The sequence below is a fragment of the Haliotis rufescens genome, unplaced genomic scaffold (assembly GCF_023055435.1).
Source record: "Haliotis rufescens isolate VD_foot unplaced genomic scaffold, xgHalRufe1.0.p SCAF_1, whole genome shotgun sequence".
NCBI lineage: Eukaryota > Metazoa > Mollusca > Gastropoda > Lepetellida > Haliotidae > Haliotis > Haliotis rufescens.
The window spans coordinates 88518863-88539165 of record NW_025963779.1 but is presented as its reverse complement, the minus strand read 5'-3'; the positions used below and the strand labels follow the sequence as shown (position 1 = coordinate 88539165).

The 20303-nt window shown below is 37.4% G+C and overlaps 1 protein-coding gene across 2 annotated transcripts; it reads right to left on the bottom strand.

Annotated features, from left to right (window-relative positions):
- Positions 1-5033: 5033 nt before the first annotated feature.
- LOC124118909 (enhancer of mRNA-decapping protein 3-like) lies at positions 5034-19719 on the bottom strand. 2 transcript variants are annotated; one of them, XM_046481218.2, is made up of 7 exons: positions 19604-19719; positions 18860-19025; positions 17872-18203; positions 16781-17104; positions 16055-16208; positions 14650-14867; positions 5034-14049 (listed from the first exon to the last, which is right to left on the bottom strand). In XM_046481218.2, the coding sequence occupies exons 2-7, from the start codon at positions 19021-19023 to the stop codon at positions 13724-13726; spliced, it is 1518 nt and encodes a 505-aa protein (XP_046337174.1). In that variant the 5' UTR covers positions 19024-19025; positions 19604-19719; the 3' UTR covers positions 5034-13723. The 2 variants fall into 2 exon arrangements, with proteins under 2 accessions (XP_046337174.1, XP_046337175.1); XM_046481219.2 differs by having other exon boundaries at positions 17899-18203.
- Between the last annotated feature and the right edge of the window lie 584 nt (positions 19720-20303).

Sequence of the window (20303 nt, the reverse complement as noted above, 5' to 3'; positions counted from 1 at the left end):
CGATGGGCACAGCCATACCAGGATCTTAAGTATGCAAATCTACTCATGGAAAGGGATGGAAAGGGATGGAAATGTCTATGAGCAATTTACATGATACATCATAATAGAAATTCTTATTCACCAAACACGAAAAAGAAAAAGGTTACAAAATCTAAAGTGACATTATTAACTCTGGTAGCACTTCCTTGTTTTACAAATGATAAAGTTTACCATATAAAACAAAAGTCAACAACTCGTGAGAAAGACACGTTCCAATAACAAACTGCTGATATTTGTTTGATAAAATTAATACAGACTGGCTGATAACCATTCATCATATTGATCGAATTGAGCTTTAAGCAATGTAAGTGCTCATGTGCAGTATTTATGAGGCTAGAAATCTAAGTGATTTTCTTTCTTTTCAACTGCTATATAAACAACATTTCATATCAACGTTTACGAACAAATATCTTTACATTTGATACCTAACATGCAGGTTGACATGTCTCGAATTTTGAGTTCTCTAAATATTTGAAAATCAGAATTTGATACAAAACACTTTTGACGAAATCGCGTAATGTAAATTGAGAACACTACTTTGTTACCTCAAAGCATGAACATTATCACAATTCAGATACTATACATGGTTGTCATTCATGTTTGAAGTAATCAAAGAAGTTATTGTGCTAACTTCCAGTCTAAGTCTCTATTAAAAGAAAAGCATTTAAATGTCTTTTTGCCATGGCATGCTACAGACAAGAGATATACATATGTTATACAATACTAATCAAAGCATCAGCATTAGCTACACACAAAATACATCTAGGTTAAAAATGAAGCTTTACAGACTAAATCACACCACAGTTTGATATTTGTACCATTACACAAATAAGTATCAAAACATTACAGTGACTGAAACAAAACAATGACAGCTCAAGACACAAGTCGCACCTGCAAAGTATACAATCTGTGAAATACCATACTTGAACTCTCGCAGCCATATTGTGTCTACTTCACACCAGCATCCGTGGAGCTGAGATCAACTTCTACGTTCGAGTACACATTGACAGGTGATGGTCTTCTACACGACAATACAAAAACTGATCTGGAGATAATATCCTAACACTGCCTAACCCTAGCTAATGATGTATTACTTTTAGCACTAAACAACACATTTTTCGCCTTCCATGTGACCAATAGCTTTTTTTGCAAAATGTTGTTATTAAAAGAATGTATTTCAAACATGTTTTGGGTTTGGTTAAATCATAAACTTTGGTAAATAACAAACACTATCATAATCAACAAGCATTTTCAAAATATCTTACACTGAGAATATTCTTAATCTATAGCTATTTTAATCTTTTTTGCTATATCTATATGTATTATAGAAAATCTATTTTAAAATGCTAATTCTGGTCTGTGAGTATCATGTAACCTCAATTATACAATGTCCAGTATGGTATTCCTAGACTGGGAGCATCTGTTGGTGCCCATGTGTGCCCAATATCTAGTCCTGCGAACATCATGGAAATCTCAATGAATGGTATTGCTCAAGCACTTTCATCTCCCTACAAAGTCATAAAGCTTTCATTTAATAAACAAGGAAACCACATCTAGATAAGACTTAAACGCTACACACATCTAATCACAATAAATTATTGAACAAAGCATGACTCCATAAAGGATTTTAGGAACATCTATCAAGAGACAAATGGACAAATAAAAGACTAATTCAAGATAAACATGGTGATAAAACAATCTTCATTAACATGAACGTTACTGACAGCGATCTCCGAGTATACTACTCAAAACAAGTTAATGAACAGCCAGGACCGGTTAACTATTGTCAAAAAAAATCAGGCGTTCTTTATCTTCTTTGAGTGGTATATTTATCAAAGATAAACATGAGCATCTATTCCTTCTGTAACTGGGCAGAGTGACATGGGAAGCCTGGAAGTCAGGTGACACGAGATGAATACTTCCTGCCTGTGTAGCCTCCGAATTGGCACAGGCTGAGTCTTAGAGCAGCATCACAGGCCAAACAAAGGCATGAAACTCAAAATCACTGATGTAAAACTTTTACAAATAGACGACTTCAAATATATTCCTACTGTATTGTTTGGAATAGATCCAATCCTTTCATTTATCATTATTGTCCATGAACCATGATGATATATATACTTGAAGACGTTACGTCAGTAAAGAAATGAAAAAATGCATGGTGATATATCTTGACTAGAATGACACATCAATCAAAAACATCACAATGTCATAAAATATTGATATGTCCTGTCATTTTCTCGTTGAAGTGTTAATGCTGACCAAATGTGTTAAGGATTAAGGATTCAATGTTGTATAAATAACGTACACTTCTGTCATGTTCATGTAACCAACCTGGATAGGCTGAGCTCAAGTATTGGTTAAATTAACACTGAACTTGTCAGCATTTACACTTTATTATCTCAGTACCATTAACAATCAACACTGTACTAGAGCATCACTTTTCCCAGTAATAAGACCAAACTCCCAGCATGGAAATGGAATAGTTCATGGTCAAATGTGAGCTTAAGAGTGTTTTAGAGACAAAACATAAGAAGGTCTATTTCTTAAATGTGACCTAAGTTAAATTTCAAAGTAATCAATGCCACAAATAATAATCATGCAAAAACTAAAAACATTTAAACAAAAATTAATTTTGCAAGAGATATGACACAAATGTTACTGACAAAGCAATGGTCAACAAAGATCAGAAAGACCTCCAGTGACCAGCTAATACACTTCAAGATGATAGATATTCCTGTGCAGGAAGAGTGAGTGAGTGAGTGAGTGAGTGAGTGAGTATTGTCCAGCTATATCACGGCAGGGGGACACCAGGAATGGATTTTACACATTGTACCCATGTGGAGAATCAAACCCAGGTCTTACCACTAGGATACCCCACCGCCCCTGTGCAGGAAGAACTCTGGTTACATGCAACAACTAGTCGTTACAAGCAGTCAAACATTGCTTCCATTAACACATTCCACACAGATGTGCACCTTCATGCTGTAGTTACCCTTCTCACTGAGTTGACTCATGATGTCAAAAATGAAGTTTTCACCACAGAAAAAAACATGCCAACCATTGGCAGACAATCAACAAACTGAACATAATGAATGATAAATGACATAGCATATTCAGTGCAACATATGTAATGTGACAATGACTGACGAGACTAGTTCCCCTCGATGATTATGCTGCAGTGATATGTAATGAAGTTCCAAGTCCATATTACAAAATCCCGTGCTCGAAAACCAATGTGAAAATAAGTTTAAAAAACCTTTCCATTATCATACTCATCATCAGCTTCATTATCAGGAGCATGAAGCATTAGATAATGAGTACCCAAGTCTATCAGCTTGGAACACGGCAGCCTTGGGTTGAGTCATTATTTGTGGGGCAGCTTCATAAGCAAGGCCATGTGGATGGACAACTGATCCAGTGAACACCTAGCATCTGGAACATGTAGGAGAGAATATTGCTTTCCAGCTACTCTGAGTTTCAAGTATGGAAGGACATTCTGAGTTGTGAAAATTTATCTCTCAAAAAGAAAGGATGAGGATGAGAATGAGGGTACGACGTCTGTCAATGATGTCCTGACAGAAATGAGGGATGGGGAAGGATAAGTTAGTCACAGAAGAGGTGTTGATGAAGTCCAAATCATAATGTTTAATGTCTTGAGGTACCTCAGGTGTGCACATCTGAATGTGAAGCTTATCTACATAGTGAGCCAAACATGGCCTGGGTACAGCTAAATGTCACTAGTTCCACTGGGTGATGTCTTGCATGTGCCATTCAGTATACAGATGATACACACGAAGAATGGCATGACTGATAAAGGATCGCCTGTACTAGTACCTTTGTGGGTACATGATAAGCCGATTTTGGCAAAAGTGGTAATCACAAATTGTAAAGAACCCCACCAAAACTATAAACACATATAAACACATACAAACAAAAAGACAAGTCCTTAATCATCTGGTAGCCAACAAAAGACAAATAAAACAGTTAACAATAAAATACTTTCACTTTAAAAAGTTTTCTGAATAAATCTGCCTTTTTTGCAAACGGTGCAAGTCTATGTAACTAGACTAGATCAAGCATGTCAAGTGGAAGCATAAAACAGCACAGCATTAAATGTACTGAATGGACAAAACAGTGGTAAAGAGGTGTCTGGTAATGGAAGGGTCATCCCCCATTCATTGCACACCCAGATTCATTGCCTACACTACCTTCCATTAGCTTCCCAGGATGTTACATCAGCCAGAGATGTGCCTGCATTTTTACATCAACCTCATTAAAATCAGATCTTTTATTCTGATACAATACCTCTCTGCGTGAACATCAGGTGAACTTTCTAATCCACCTCGCCATCGAGGCTTCTAAATTCTCAGTACCCAGCATATCTGATTTCTGTATCTCAAAAACAAACCAAAACAACTAGTTCTGAAATGAGGAATATTAGGTGTTGCTCCTATTATGTTGGGGATATCTTATACATCCTGTCCATGGCACCTACAGCCAAAAGGGAGTACCATCAAAGGAATATTTGTGCTGTGTGAGGGTTTTCATTTGCACAAATCGAAACTTCAAAATCAAGGTGCTTAAAAAACAAAGAAGAATCATTCAGGAACAAGAGCCCATGCATCTTTCATTTAGAAAGCTGACATCAGATTGGCTCAAGAACCCATGCATCTTTCATTTAGAAAGCTGACATCAGATTGGCTCAAGAACCCATGCATCTTTCATTTAGAAAGCTGACATCAGATTGGCTCAAGAACCCATGCATCTTTCATTTAGAAAGCTGACATCAGATTGGCTCAAGAGCCCATGCATCTTTCATTTAGAAAGCTGACATCAGATTGGCTCAAGAGCCCATGCATCTTTCATTTAGAAAGCTGACATCAGATTGGCTCAAGAACCAATGAATCCTTCATTTAGAAAGCTGACATCAGATTGGCTCAAGAACCCATGCATCTTTCATTTAGAAAGCTGACATCAGATTGGCTCAAGAACCCATGCATCTTTCATTTAGAAAGCTGACATCAGATTGGCTCAAGAACCCATGCATCTTTCATTTAGAAAGCTGACATCAGATTGGCTCAAGAACCCATGCATCTTTCATTTAGAAAGCTGACATCAGATTGGCTCAAGAGCCCATGCATCTTTCATTTAGAAAGCTGACATCAGATTGGCTCAAGAACCAATGAATCCTTCATTTAGAAAGCTGACATCAGATTGGCTCAAGAACCAATGCATCCTTCATTTAGAAAGTTGACATCCGATTGGCTCAAGAACCAATGCATCCTTCATTTAGAAAGCTGACATCAGATTGGTTCAAGAACCAATGCATCCTTCATTTAGAAAGCTGACATCTGATTAGCTCAAGAACCCATGCATCTTTCATTTAGAAAGGGTGGTCAAACCTAACTCACTGTCTGCCTGATGCGACCTTCTAAGGACACGTCCTTAAAACTTAAAGCAGTGAGGTATCAGAGTAATATATCTGAGATTAATGAGGTTGTTATTACAGGATATTTTTTTATATGCAATAAAAACGACTGCTTGTGGAAGTGACAGTGTAGGTAATCAAACTGATCTCTGAGGATGGATGACGATATGAGGACCGGAAGTTCATAAGTAAAACAACTTGCGACATATATGGTAACTTCATGTAATACAGTAGTAAGAGATCATTGGAACATACGGTGGATATGTACAGAGTGCCGAGCTTGAGAGATTGGATCCTCCCTAACCTTGCGCTAACAAGGAGAACTTACACAATATCCTCTTCCTACCAACACATCTAAATCATCAATAAGTCATTGAAATATGCATATAGAACATTTTAAGAATATATCCACAAAATAAGTAGACCCAGCGTCAGTGTCTCAATTTGACGCAATTCGTGTTGTGTGAAGAAAACATAAGCCTCTTGTCACCTGAAAGGGCTGACATGTGTCAATGAGCTAGAAGGCAGTAACCTTTCAGCTTCAATCATCTGTTGTATAATAGTCCTGACCATTTTATTAGTTCTTTGGCTTATATTTTCTTCATGCAAGAAGACACTGATATGCACATGACAAGACCCTCTGGACTTCCTCTTCATAGTTATCCATCACTATTACATGTACATTTAAATATATGCACATCACAAAAATCTCTAACATAACTCTAAGTCAAAGAGCTATCATTAAAATAGATGAGATAAAAAAACCTCACAGATAGACACACATGATAACTAGAGCTATGGTCTTCTGTGAACAACAACTTCCCTCAATATGATAAAACCAATTGCAACATATGGCCGAGTCGGAGCAAATACCCTAATAACATAGCCCCATAACTATGTCAACAGGAAAACACTACATCACTTTGAATACTCTGTACAAGTGACATATTTCACTGCACTTTAAGGCAACATGTTTTGATTTTGAGTTGATGAGCAAATGCCCATTGCCATTTTAGTCACATTTTATTCACATAATTACCTTAGTTTGGTTACTTGTCTTTGATGCATCAAAGGGAGATACTTCTCCCAAAGCATTAGCTGCCAGAACATATGCTACTCATAATGTGTCATCACGTCACCAAAACAAAGCAATGAAACAATGACAGTTTGAAATGAATTCCTATTGTCGCTGGGACTCATGGGAAGTGAAGATATTGATTCCAGAACGGTGTCATTACTATCATGTGAAAAGGGTTGAAAAGGATATTTCTGAACAAGTACATTCATTGAAAGAAACAAAGATTGAACATTTTGACATGATACATCCCAATGGCTACACTATGAGTGGGTGCCATCCAGCCAGGCATAATCAAGCATAGTCTATACCATGAACACCCTACTGTCAACAATGTTAGCATCTTAACAACAGTCCTGGCCTAGAACTCCTAGAGGCATCGAGTCCTCACAGATCTAACCTGCTGCCATCAGTCACAATTAATACCAGTGTTATCTGAAATGCTAATCTTTGCCTCCTCAGTGTGTACCTGTGGCCCTGGTAATCTATATATTTGTATGACAATAGCATCAAAGACAACATATTTCATGTTTATAAAAATTGTAAAGACACACAATACCCATACAAAATGTTCTCATTCTGTGTTTTGCCCCTAGTGACTGGATGATATCATGAACTGCTACAAGACTTGAGGGTCCATCCCATCTTCTGTGGCTGGTTAGTGAATAGGCGGGTTGTACATTACACCGACATAGAGATGACATGGTCTGCATGAAGTCAATGGGATACTACAATAGTAAGCTTCTAGCCAATGTCCGTTTACAATTTTTCAACAAGCAATACTCATCACATAATGGCTAGAGTTATTGATGAGAAAAGCCAATCCGATAAACTTTGTATCACGATCCAATAAATATACAAATGAAGTACTACTTTCAAGTTCCATACATCCATGCAATGCATTCTTTCCCAGGACACTACTGAATAACGTTCCCAACAAGTTCATACAAAGTTTTCAAATGCGTCTATGTTTCTGTTGACAAACTTGGCTACCAGCCATTTGATACTATAACATAAATTGGGCGCTTCACTCAATCATTGTATTTATACATGGTTTCTAAAGCTACTTCAGGGAAATAACATCTCAAACATCAACTATTTTGAGAATGACAATATGTAACTTATTACACTCAACAATGCTCATGTTTCCGTATCATAAGTACACATATCACATATCTATAATAGATATATCTAAAAAAATAACATGTATTTAACTTGCCAAAGGCTCGCACAATACTATTTTATTCCTAATATATGATATTTACGATACTGAAACACGAGGGTAATGAAGGCTCCCATTATTCACTGTTATTCCTACTTCCTGTGTATATTTAGGATATAGAAACATACTTGGCAAATACACTCTATTTTGCAAACTCATTGCTTGTACACATCCTCTGCTGTACTGGTCGATCTGATAATACACAAAATGTTTCTTTCAGGGCCCATACTGTTCTTCTAAAACAAACACAGCACTTCATTGGTGGAAGTTGAATAGCTAGTAGGCTATGACCACACACAGCCATGTCTGTCCTGCTTCACCCTTAACCTGAGGCGCGTGTCTCACATTCAGTCCACAATTACGTGGAATCCAACCTTCACATTTCCAGCAAGTACACTTCTCATCAGGCAAGTTAACATGGCAATGACTCAGCTCTTGTGACCTCAACATTCATCATTCATCATTCATGTAATCAACAATGTGACTCATATACAAACTGACCAAAGAATATTGCAACTGTGCCAGCAATTTTGTAAATACAAACATGGGGAACGTTCAGTCTTTTCCACTAAGCATGACACTGAAATTAAAGCAAAAGGCACTGGCATTCTCCACCTAGGTATGCATGAGCATTTATATGTCAATGAAAATATTCATAGAATACGACACCTATGAACATGATGAATTGTAATACACACACCTGACAACATATTTTTTGTCTTATGATAACCAGCTGTAGAGGCTATCCCATCGTAGTTGTGAACAAGCTTGGTTACGTTTGATTTGACTGATTGAAAGACCCATGAGTCAATAAATCTAAGACACTACACCCTGACAAGCATCAGGCACCACCATGCACATACGAACATGTTACCGTGGTTACATACCTACATCTGTCAAACACTTGAACCATACCGTAAGTCAAACAACACCCATCCAGGTATGAAATGTAGATTAACACAGGACACCTGGTAACTAAGCACCAACTCTTACAGGCATTGATGAAAGCGTCCATTGCTGACAAGGTATTGGGCATGTTGCTGCCTGTCACTGAACACAAAGGTTCAATGAAGGACATTTACTTGGAACACCAGGTCATCATGACCCAGTGCCTCAGTCATTCAACCCTCAGCACACCACGGTCTTGTCACAATTGTCTTCCTCAGTTAATGCCTGGTATTCTGCAAGTTTGGTTTCTCTAGCATTTAATCAATCACTTGTTTTCAACCTTTCACTCATATATTCAATATGTCACATAAATATTCAAAGTTCTCCTTGGTCCCTACACCCTCAACTGTTATTACACTGACAAGGGACACATAGTCATTATCCCTTCAATGTTAATTACAATACTCAAATCTAGGTTGGAGGATGGAGGAGGTGAGATTGTTATTATCACAGTTTATTCTGCCTAATAATAATACCTTTGGCAAGATATTTTTAAGAAATTACTCTTTCCTTTTCTGATCCTGATTGTATTGTGATAATATGAGACCCAACTTGAAATGCAGAAACGCGTGATTTGTTCATGTGTTCCCATAGATGGTGGAAATATTCCTGGGTCACGGCAACTAGAGTTGCCATTGAGAGAGTGGAAAGAAACTGGCAGGACCAAGGAGCCAAGATAGCATGTCCAGCACACTCCACATTTTAGTACATAAATATATATATTTGTGATAATTCATCCTAAAATAACATTCTACACAAACCATGGAGCTTCAGTGGCCACCAGGACCTACTATTGACAAGACAGAACAAGCAGGTTGCTGTCTGTTCTGTACATAAAGCTGTGTTCTGTTCAATAAGCCAACACATGTCAGCTGTACATGCAGTAACAGAGCACTGATCTCATTTCTTCAGTGATCATGCTTCTCTTTTAGAGTTCATGATCAAAATGAGTTCTGGAACACATGAGTTCTTCCAACACTTTCTTGTGTAGCAATTCCCTTTCCTAAGAAGGTCTTGTCACTTCTTTCATCTTCTTTGAAGCTGGATGTCTCAAGCTTTCAATACATTTTCTTTCAATACAACGACATCAACTATCCTCCATTGCCATGGCTGTCAGGATTCCTACTTGGAAAACGTGTCACTCTAAATCTAGTCCATACTATCCTTAGTACATGAACATGGCAGTGGTCAAAACAAAATAACTTCAATCAACGATGAAGTTCAAAACAGTACAAGCAATCATAAATCTACAAACAAATCGAAATGTCACATGGCTTGCTTATCTGTCATTAAAAGAAAACAATTTTTGTCTACTTTTTTTTCAATGCCTGTATATAAAGACATCATTTTTTTGTAAAAATATTGAGAAATCTTTCACAAATTGCATATACCTCAATCACAGAATACATAATATTCATGACTCCCCCAAGAAATTCATTTTCAAAGTTCCAAACATCACAAAACATGTATCCACAACATACTGAAGCACTCTCCTTCCATCACTTACATACACAACAATTGTAGCCTTCAAAACAATACTGCATAGGTGGCTCATGCCATCAGAATACATACATCAGTAAAACTGAACATATTCATATTGATAAATATTTTTGTGTGTTTTGTGTTAATGTAAAATATAGATCATTTGCAAATATGAATATGTTCAAGGTTCTGCTAAAAGTTAGAATGGTGAAAATAGTCAAAAGAAAATGAGTCCCTCTACAATATTGTCTACAAAATGGTATAGTTATTCAGTTGCTAAATGTGATATTTTGGCATTTTCAGAGCTGTACAAGGATCAAATACATATAAACTATCGTACACATGTGAAACTATTTTTGCTCGACCGAAAGTCTCAGATAAGCATTTTTATAGTGTGGTCACTGTCTGTATTCACAAGACCATGATCAGCAGATTCCTTCAACATGCAAGCTGTACAAGGCTCATTGAGGGCATTCAGATAGGCTGTATATAGAACAATTGCTACAATATACAACTGATTGATTGCAATTCTTAACCTATTTTTTGCTCCAGAACATAAGCATCTGATTCTGGAATATAAAACAGATATAGTCTTGTCAAGCTGACTCTATTTCTATCCCACCTTAACAGAAAAGACACTTTAAATTGTAATTTCTTTTGGCAAACTCCATCTGCAAAGGTGTGAATATCCTGTCAATGATAACTTACCTACTGTTTCTAGAGGCATATAAATTTGATAAAAGGACCTAGTAACCAAATTTTGTTTTGGACTGTGTTTTACAACTGTGGATTTCTATAACCATGATTGTCTATTGTGGTAAGCTACTAACTGCTGCTGTTTTCATTCATTTTTTCCAAATTCTGCTTGTTAGAAGACACACTGGAATTATTTGGTTAAATCACATTCTGCAGAATCAGCGGTTCCGCCATTGTGCTGGAACCATCAATGGCAGAGTGATTACCTGCACCAGGGCCAAAGACTCATACACACTACAACAGAGAATGCATTCTTGTTTGCTACCACAAAGAATCCTTGGATATTGGATTGTGTTAGTCTTGTGAAGAAGCGTAGGTCTTGTCAGTGATCAAGATCTGCAAAATTCCTTCATTCACAAGAGAGATTAATAAGTGATTGTAGCCCTGTATATCCTATTGTTCAAATCTTATCAAACCTAAACTTTCTATAAGTGATAATACTTTACTATTCCATTAGATTGTGCAATTCCTGAACAGTTAGCCAGATTCTGAAGTTCTTGGACAGATGAAAAAAATAATAACTTAGAATTCTAATGTCATTAAGCATCTGCGATTAGGAACATATGAATAAACTTGTATCTATTATATAGTAAAAACATGCACAAGCACATTTCATCTATGAAGATATTGATTAACCTAGAACATACATTGTATGGATGTGTGCTATACATCAACAGTATACTTGACACACCTCAGCTGGGCTGACAAATATACACTTTATATGATCAAAACAAAACTAAGTTTCATGTTGTGGAATCAATGATAAGGAAACAATGTAGTGGATATATTACATACATCACAAGCACTTGAATAACAAATATACCGGTTTAGTATTCTTAACTTGACACATAGCCTCATAAATAGGAAATACACCACTACACTCCATGTGGCCATGATGAACATATTGTTGAGAAACAAACAGCAGTAGTTGCTGAATATCTGAATATATGTTGCACCACCCTAGTGACATAAATGTTGGTCACGACAGATATCATGGAATGTTCCAATATGAAGTACATTTATATACACTCCTTATCATACAATGGGTCAGATGGTAAAATTGCCCACAGTAACAATAGTAATGGTCTCGGCTATTCATGTCAATATTCAAATCAAAAATGGCATAAACTGTACACAGAATATTCCGAAATAATCCAAACATTGTTAAAATATATCACACATATCAACATGTTTAAATAAATCAACATTTTGTTAGTTAAATTCAAATGAAAACTTCCAATTAGCTGAACATTCATCTTCATATTTCTACTTTGAACGGGAAATTCATTATCTAAAAGATTTTGACATGGGTTAATCATTGTGAACAAAGGGACCTGTGGGGACATAGAATTCAAACAAGATAAAACATGTTCCAAATAAGTTACAAAACATGACAAATATATTTGTAGAAACTATCACATTTTTTAACAAACTGGCATCAGAATTTGTGTTCAGCTAATTGATAAATGTTAAAGGGTTAAACAACAGTAACCCATATTCTGTTTTCAGAATTCATACTGTCAGCAGAACATGGGTTAAAGCAAAACCAAAATTGTTAAAATGATAACTTCAATGACAAGAGTTAAAAGATAAAGTGACTATTGCCTTTTCCCTGTTCAGAATAACAACAATATTTGGAGGTTTGTCAAACACATGAAATGTCAAGATCGTATGCTTAAAGACACCGACATGTTCCTATGATGAGAAACAAGTCAACGTTCATCACAATAATACATCTTATGTTGGATGTCAGTGTAACCTCCTCTTGGGTCAATAGAAATACATCATTATATGGCACTGGTTACAAAGTGATTCATCAATAAGATTTCTCCAACCAACATTAAGCAATGCTTTCAGGTAGTCATTATTTAATAGCATTGAGTTATTTAGCAGTTTGTATCAATGATTGTTCTAATGAATATAATATCATCTGTTTATGAGACAAAAGTGTGTAATACTGCCGCTCAAAGATCAAAATAGAATCCACAAACTGCATACAGAACAGATGAGCATCCATTTCCGATATTGATAGATAGTGCTATTACCATGTCACATAATCTTGCTTAATGGTAATAATACTTTTTACATGTAAATCTTCCATCATGAGATAAAATAGCAAACACTGAACTCTGAACTCTGAATAGGGCTGAATTATTATCACTGTTGTTCATTTTGATAAAATATATTCTGATTAATAGTCTGTCTTGACTGTACAAAATACATGTTTTGAAAGTAAAAAATCCCATACTGAGGAAGAGAATGAACAGTCTCAGCCAACAATGAGACAGGACCTGCATACCCTATTCATGTGTTCAGATGGCAGGGACAGTATTGTAGGTATCAGCTCATGTGTTAGTCACAATTTATACAGCACCATAAATGCACAAATACACTGAAAGAGATGAACATGGATAAAATATACAGTCATATCATCTCTTTGCCATAGTGGTTTATAAAACTAGTCTATTTTAGATTGGGACTCTCAAAGCACTTAGCATTGTTTCATAGCGAATCACAAGGAACGCCAGAGTAACAAGTTACCCTGAAGATTCAGTCAGTTCATGTACAGCTGTCCACGTATTTGGTATGTCTGTCATACATCTCCTAGAGTGTTAATGTTCCCTGAAAACTGAAGATATGCACAACCATCAGTGGTGAAGGTAAAACATGTTGAGGGTCCAGCTGTTGGAGACAGCTGTGCATGTAAGTACATAGGTGTGCAGTGTCCCTATTATTGCACATCGGCAGTTCCACGCTACCTCCTTGTCAATCATCTTCTGTGAAGTGGAATAACAAACTTGTGACTAAATGGTGACACATAACGAACACCTGATTCAACAAACACCTTCTTGGGCAGACCAAGATCACACAAGTACATCTGACTCGCTGCACTCTTCAGGCTCAGAGGAAGACATATGCCCAGGCTCCATTTTGAGTCCAGTGCAGCTCCCTCTATGGGTGGGTCAATGGCAAGACAGGGAGCACGCTTGTTGCGAGCCCACTCTGTCAGACTTTTGTACCACGACTGGTCCTTCAGATTGGGGTTCTCATGGCTGTCAAGGGCATTCACTATCATGTCGGGCATGGTGGGTAGTTCTAAATAGAAACAAACAAATATATATTCCTACAGTCAAATAGAAACGGGATGAACATTTTAGTATTATCAACATAATTTCTGCAATAGAAATTAGCACTAGTCCTCTAGTCCTAACCAAACTGCTCAATAGTTTAGGTATTATATTAAAGGACCAGTAGAAATTGGCCATTTTAAAGAGATTGCTATATGCTATCATCATAGGACTAGCAGACGAAAACTGTTAGTTTTGACGGCTGCATATTCTGAAACAGGGCAGCAGCTTAATTGTATGAAAAGCCTACTCGCAGCCAGAAGATATTGGCTTGAAAAACTGACTGACTATTCTCAGCAGTTGTCCAATAGTTTTAACACTCAGGCAAAGCATTCAGATAACAATATCTGCATCATAAAAATACATATACCTACAAAAAATACCCAAAACAAGTTAAAGAACACCCACTTTCGGAAGGATGTGTGTTGCAAGTGCAATACCCACCAGCTATGACTGATTAACTCTAGTTATATGAAAACATTGGGTGTTCTTTTACACCCCCAAGACAGAATATGTTAGTCCTTAACTAATTAAATGTTAGTCCTTAACTAAATTCAATGTGTATCACCTTTGGTACTGGAAGTTTTCTTCCCATCACAAAATTCAAAAAGCTGGAGCTCCTTCTCCAGAATTTGGTTCATACGGACAAAATTTGGCACAAAAACAATTGTTTTAACATTGTGGTTGGCAAGATGCCTTGCACAGCTGATGCCCTGGGCTCCCTGCGTGTGTGGTCCACACAACACGATCACAGTTGGCAGCTGGTGGTCGTTCTGGGGATTTAGTCTGCATAACCAAAACAGTACTTCATTCACAACATAATAACAATGTTAAGGTTACACTGAAGATAACAAAAACAGAGATAGTCTAATCATTCTGACTATGTTGAAGCCAGTGACCTCCTCTGCAATAAATATACAATCGTGAGTCTGGTTAAATGCAGCTGTTTACAGTATATGAGTTATGTCATGACAAGTTAATTTAACATGGGAGGAAAGCCTGAAGTGATGAAGGACTTAGACATTTACCACTTTGTGGAAACTCACGAGGATAGGTATGGTGGTGCTGACAAACCTAGAATCATAATCAGTTTGAATCTGGCAACTTGAACCCATGATCATAGAAAGGTGCTTAGCATATGAACATGTTAACAAGTGTTTATGCTCAGTGTCATCCTAAATATCGACATTTTCCATCAAAACAATGCAGGGAGTGGGCAGTTGAAACTTGAGATGGATGTAAGCTGATTGAGTGAACGTTGTTTTACATCACAGTGTGAGACAATCCAGCTACATCACAGCAGCTTGTACATAAACAAGTCAAGGATAGGAATAACATGAGCCACGATCCACACACAAACTGTCTGGGTATGATGGCACTCAATAAGGTAGACCACAAATTGAGTGAGTGAGTGAGTGAGTTAGGGTTCAAATTGAAACCACTGATGCTCAATATTTGGGTTTGGTGTGCAGGCTGTAGTTAGCACAAGCAGATGAGGCGACCATTCATACATTTTCATACTGAAACATCTCTTTTGTTGCGGCCAGGAACAAGAACAAGATGTAGAAAAGAAGACTAATCTGACGTACATGTAGTTGTAAAGAAAGTTTGTAAATGAACATCCTGAGGCCATGACATGAGGTCACAAAGTCACATTGATAATGTCAAGGCGCTGTACTACTTTCTTCACTGACAATGCTGACACATGTTTACTTGTCACCTGTTATCAAGTTAATACTTCTTTCAGGTAACTAGAACTACTGCCACTCATACCCTAGGGCTCCATTAGACAGACACTACAACCTACCATACCTACCCAGTGTTCAAAATTAGGAGGTTCCTTAGGTCCTTGACATTTAGTCCTGTAGTATTTGAATCCAGAGAGCCTAAATTTGTTCCTTTTAACACAAGGGTTATGATGAGATCTTTTATAAGTAATTTCTACCACTGCTACTGCGGAATGTCAGACGCACCTGTGACTTCCCCCCAGCAACTGAAGCACCATCTCACTGGCAGACCTCCCAACCATCTCAATCTGCCTGTCCACACTCAGGCCACACTGTTCAGCAGTAGACAAGATCTTGTTTCGCAGTTGATATGTCACACTCGGCACCACCAAGCCGGCATCTGGGTCATCACCACATGGTGTTAATAGGTCAAAGAACAACATGTGTCATTCATAGTTTGTTTGTTTTTTTCTAATCGCCTCACTCAGCAATATTCCAGCTATATGTTGGCGGTCTGCAAATAATCGAGTCTAGACCAGACAATCCAGTGACTGAAATCATGGGCATCGATCCACGCAATTGGTATTCGATGACATGCATCAAGCAAATTAGCAAGCCTAACCACCAGATCCCGTTGGTCGCCTCTTACGACAAGTTTAGTATCTACATATAAACTCACACAAAGTATCACAAAATACATCAAAAATTTATTTTTAAGAGATATGACAGTAAATTTGAGATATAGAACATGAATTTTGCTGAGTTCAGAAACAATTGGGCTTTTTTCTGTACGAAATGAAAACATTCAAAGAACATTTTGAATCGATGTGTTGGCACTGTTGGCAAATCAGTAGAACTGTTCAACACTGTGTCTCTCAATTCTTAACACCAATTATAGCTGATAGACTTAACCCACCTACATAGGTCCATGCTGATCAATACGATTCATTAGCCACAATGACGTATGCCTACCTGTGACAAAATCTCCGCCCCCTGATGCTGGGACATGGATCTGACTAAGCTGCACAGGGCCAGACTGCAGGACATTCTCATCACAGCGGTACTTCTCACTCTTCTTGTCTGTCACACGCACAACCTCAGGAAACTGGTTTTCTATCTCCTCAAATACAGCCTTTTTGTCAAACAAGGCTAGGTTTTTTTCAAAGTCAAACTCTTTTGACAGAAAAGATTCTACTGGGGCACTGAAACAGTCTTCACGTGGTGTACTCTTCCTGATGTTGTTGCGTCCATCAATCTTCCGTGGTGTGGTAGACTTCCGGCCTTTAGAGTCAGAGACTAAAACAAATATGTATCAATAACTTCATTTAAATGTGTTAGTTATACAATTCAAATAACTCTGCATTGAATCATACCATAATAGAAATCCCCTTAAAAATATAGGGAATCAGAGTATTCCCCTTATTTATATACTTATATCCCACCACAACAGTATGCAAGGATGCCCACATTGGCTCTCCTGCATGTTTTGTCCTTTCTACGGAATGATTGCCTCAACTCAGTAACAATGGTACTACGTATCATGAGAGCAACTATGGGTCATGATCTTTCGAGTACCTCCAGTAGCAGTGTCCAGTTTACTGGTAATTACCAGTTCTTTACCTGTTAAATTAGGCTTGGATCGGTAATCCATGTGACTGCCAGTCCCTGTGGACTGGCAAATATAACAACTTCATATGATGCATAACATGCATATCCTAAATATCCTAAGTATCCTAAATTTTAATACACATCATATATTCAAAGTTAAGAAGGATCCTTGATAACACAAAGGTTAAAGTGAATGTGTGAGTGAGTTGGTTCTTCAGCATTTTCACAGCAGGGGACACCAGAAATGGACTTCACATTTGTGCTCATGAGGGGAATCAACCCAGGCCTTTGTTGCAATGATCAAACTCTTTAACAACCAGGCTATGCATGTATACAGTAGAAAATCTCAAGGACCCCAACCACGCCAACACTTCTTTTAATTTCTGACACTGCTGATCAAGATAAAGTTGACTTCCCTTAGGAGTATACAGCCAACCGATTAAGACTTTACTCACACGAACTGCGTCTCGTTTTCTGCTCACCCTGTTCCCTGGTAGGTGTGTGTCTGGCACTTCCACTTCCACTATGGTTATAGTAGAGACCATTGGAGTCATGATAGTCCCGGGTAGGGGTAATTCTCTGTCCATTAGCACTATGTCTGCCATTGTGATAGCCATTTGTGTAAATATGATTTGATGGTTGAATGACCTTGACTGGAGAGGGACAAGTTGGATTGACTGCCTCCTCAACTTCTTTGGATAGTTTTGATGGTGTGGCTTGCTTGTTTAACAAGCATCTTGCCTCAGATGGAGACTTCAGAATTTTCAGATCTTTTATGTCTCCAGCACTGAATTAAAAGAAGATTCCAACTGAATGTGTTTACTACGATGACTATGATTACATCATATTGGCGGCCATAAGAGATGTGATACTATTGGGCCATAGACGTACTTGTGTACAAGATCTGGGCTACAACTGGTCTTCAAAAACCCTTGCTTATCGTAAGAGGCAGTAAACGGGATCGAGTGATAAATGCATGTCAGCATATCCCATTTGCATAGACTGATAGATGTTCATGCTCATGATGTCAATCACTGTAGATTAGAGTAAGTTACAAACCGCCGTCATATAGCTGGAATACGGCTGAGTGAGGCGTTAAACAACAAACAAACCTATGTACAGCATACAGCTTACATCTAGTTGGTTGACAAAACAGTATCAATGACATTGATAACACATTTTACAGGTGTGTATGTCACAACAAAGATAACATCACAGGCTAATGATCGTCAACTTGCTTAACGTGTTCAACATGTTCAAAGAACTTCAATATGTTCAAATATATTCATACATGTACACCAAATCAAACATCATGATCACATATGTCCATATATACCATTTTGTTCATATTTTGTCTCTGCAAAATGTAGAACAATTCAACAGTTTCAAATCAACATCAAATACGACAAACGCATTAAAACCCATGAGAGACTGCTAACTTACTTGATTGTTAGCTCTGGGACTTCACACCTGAGACCATTCCTGTAGGCTTTGAAGATGGTGAGAGCCTGTGTGGCATTGTCGATTTTTCTCACCTGGCCTTGATATGTTCCTAGAGCCTCTCCACAGTCCAGAGACACAATGCTGCCCACCCATTCACAAGTCATGCCTGCATGAAAACATCATCCACATAACATACATAATTAACAATCATAATAAATCATATACAACAACTGCACCTTGTTGTGCAATTGTCAAAATAGCAAAATATAGTGTCCAGGCAGGCAATAATTTTGTGTCAACTTTCATGTTTGTATTTAGACCCCTTTTTCAATGAAACGAACCAGAAATGTTTCCGTAACTGACATCAGCTGATTAGAATATTAGAGTTTCTGCACATTGCTGGAATAGATAGCATTTTTTCTGAAAGCATTTCAGTACAAACAGTAAAATATAGCAAAAGAAATGTCAGCAATTAATATCATAACCGTATTGGAGTATTGGTAATCGTTAATACATTGACGAGCATGTGAAATTGATAAAATTTACTTTTTGAAATCATTTGATGTTAACTCTCTGAGAGAGACTTATCAAACCACCAAACAACGAATGCAGTCATATTACGTGAGAGTAAACAGACGAGATTTCAAAGCACAGATTTTAGGAGACAAAGGGACTGATGCATTTTCCTTTTTTATCTGTAAAGCAAGGCCGTAGAATTAATTAAAAGATTCGTAAATCAATCACCTTTGTTATTTGTTGAAATATTCCGATATGAAGAGATAACTTCGACAATATTTCCTAAATTGCACCACTATCCCACTTGATATCAAACAACAAACATGGCTTCCAATAACCCATATGTCGCTTGTGGTTTAGATCAAATATAGATAAAAGATAGTCCTATTTTATTGGCGTTGAGAAATTAACCACCAATAACATATACAGATTAAATCAAAACTAAATAAGACAAATCAAAATCTAAAATAGGTGTCATGTGTTGCAAACAGTAGCAAAACATTTCATTGTCAATGATGTAAGCGATAAAAACAAAAGTTCCCGACCGACACCAGTTACTTCCCCTTCACCTTATTTTTCATTTTGTTTGCTATGTTCTGTAGCAGTGTCCTTGACCTGATTTCGACTGAAACAGCGCCTAATTGTTAAATATTGCAGTGTGTGGGGCTTTCACACAAACACCGGTGACGAATGTTTTGAAAAGTTGCTTCTTCATAACAAGTTTCTATTGGCCATTATGGTTAAACTATAATTGTGACAATGGCATATTTCAAAACATATTTCATTACAGGTATAGAATCAATGGTCTGGTTTAAGTTGACACTTTTATCAAGCGGATCCGTTGACCCCATCAAAATAAAATGTGAAAATACTTTGAATAACAGACTGTTCGTTCATCATCATCATCATGGATGTAGGCCATCAGCCC

Excerpts from the sequence above, each read along its gene's own strand:
- LOC124118909 (XM_046481218.2), bottom strand. The coding sequence starts at position 19,023 with ATGACTTGTGAATGGGTGGGCAGCATTGTGTCTCTGGACTGTGGAGAG. Across the intron at positions 18,204-18,859 it reads GTCCCAGAGCTAACAATCAA|TGCTGGAGACATAAAAGATC; the intron begins GTAAGTTAGCAG and ends CTTTTAATTCAG. Across the intron at positions 14,868-16,054 it reads TTGCTGGGGGGAAGTCACAG|ACTAAATCCCCAGAACGACC; the intron begins GTGCGTCTGACA and ends TTGGTTATGCAG.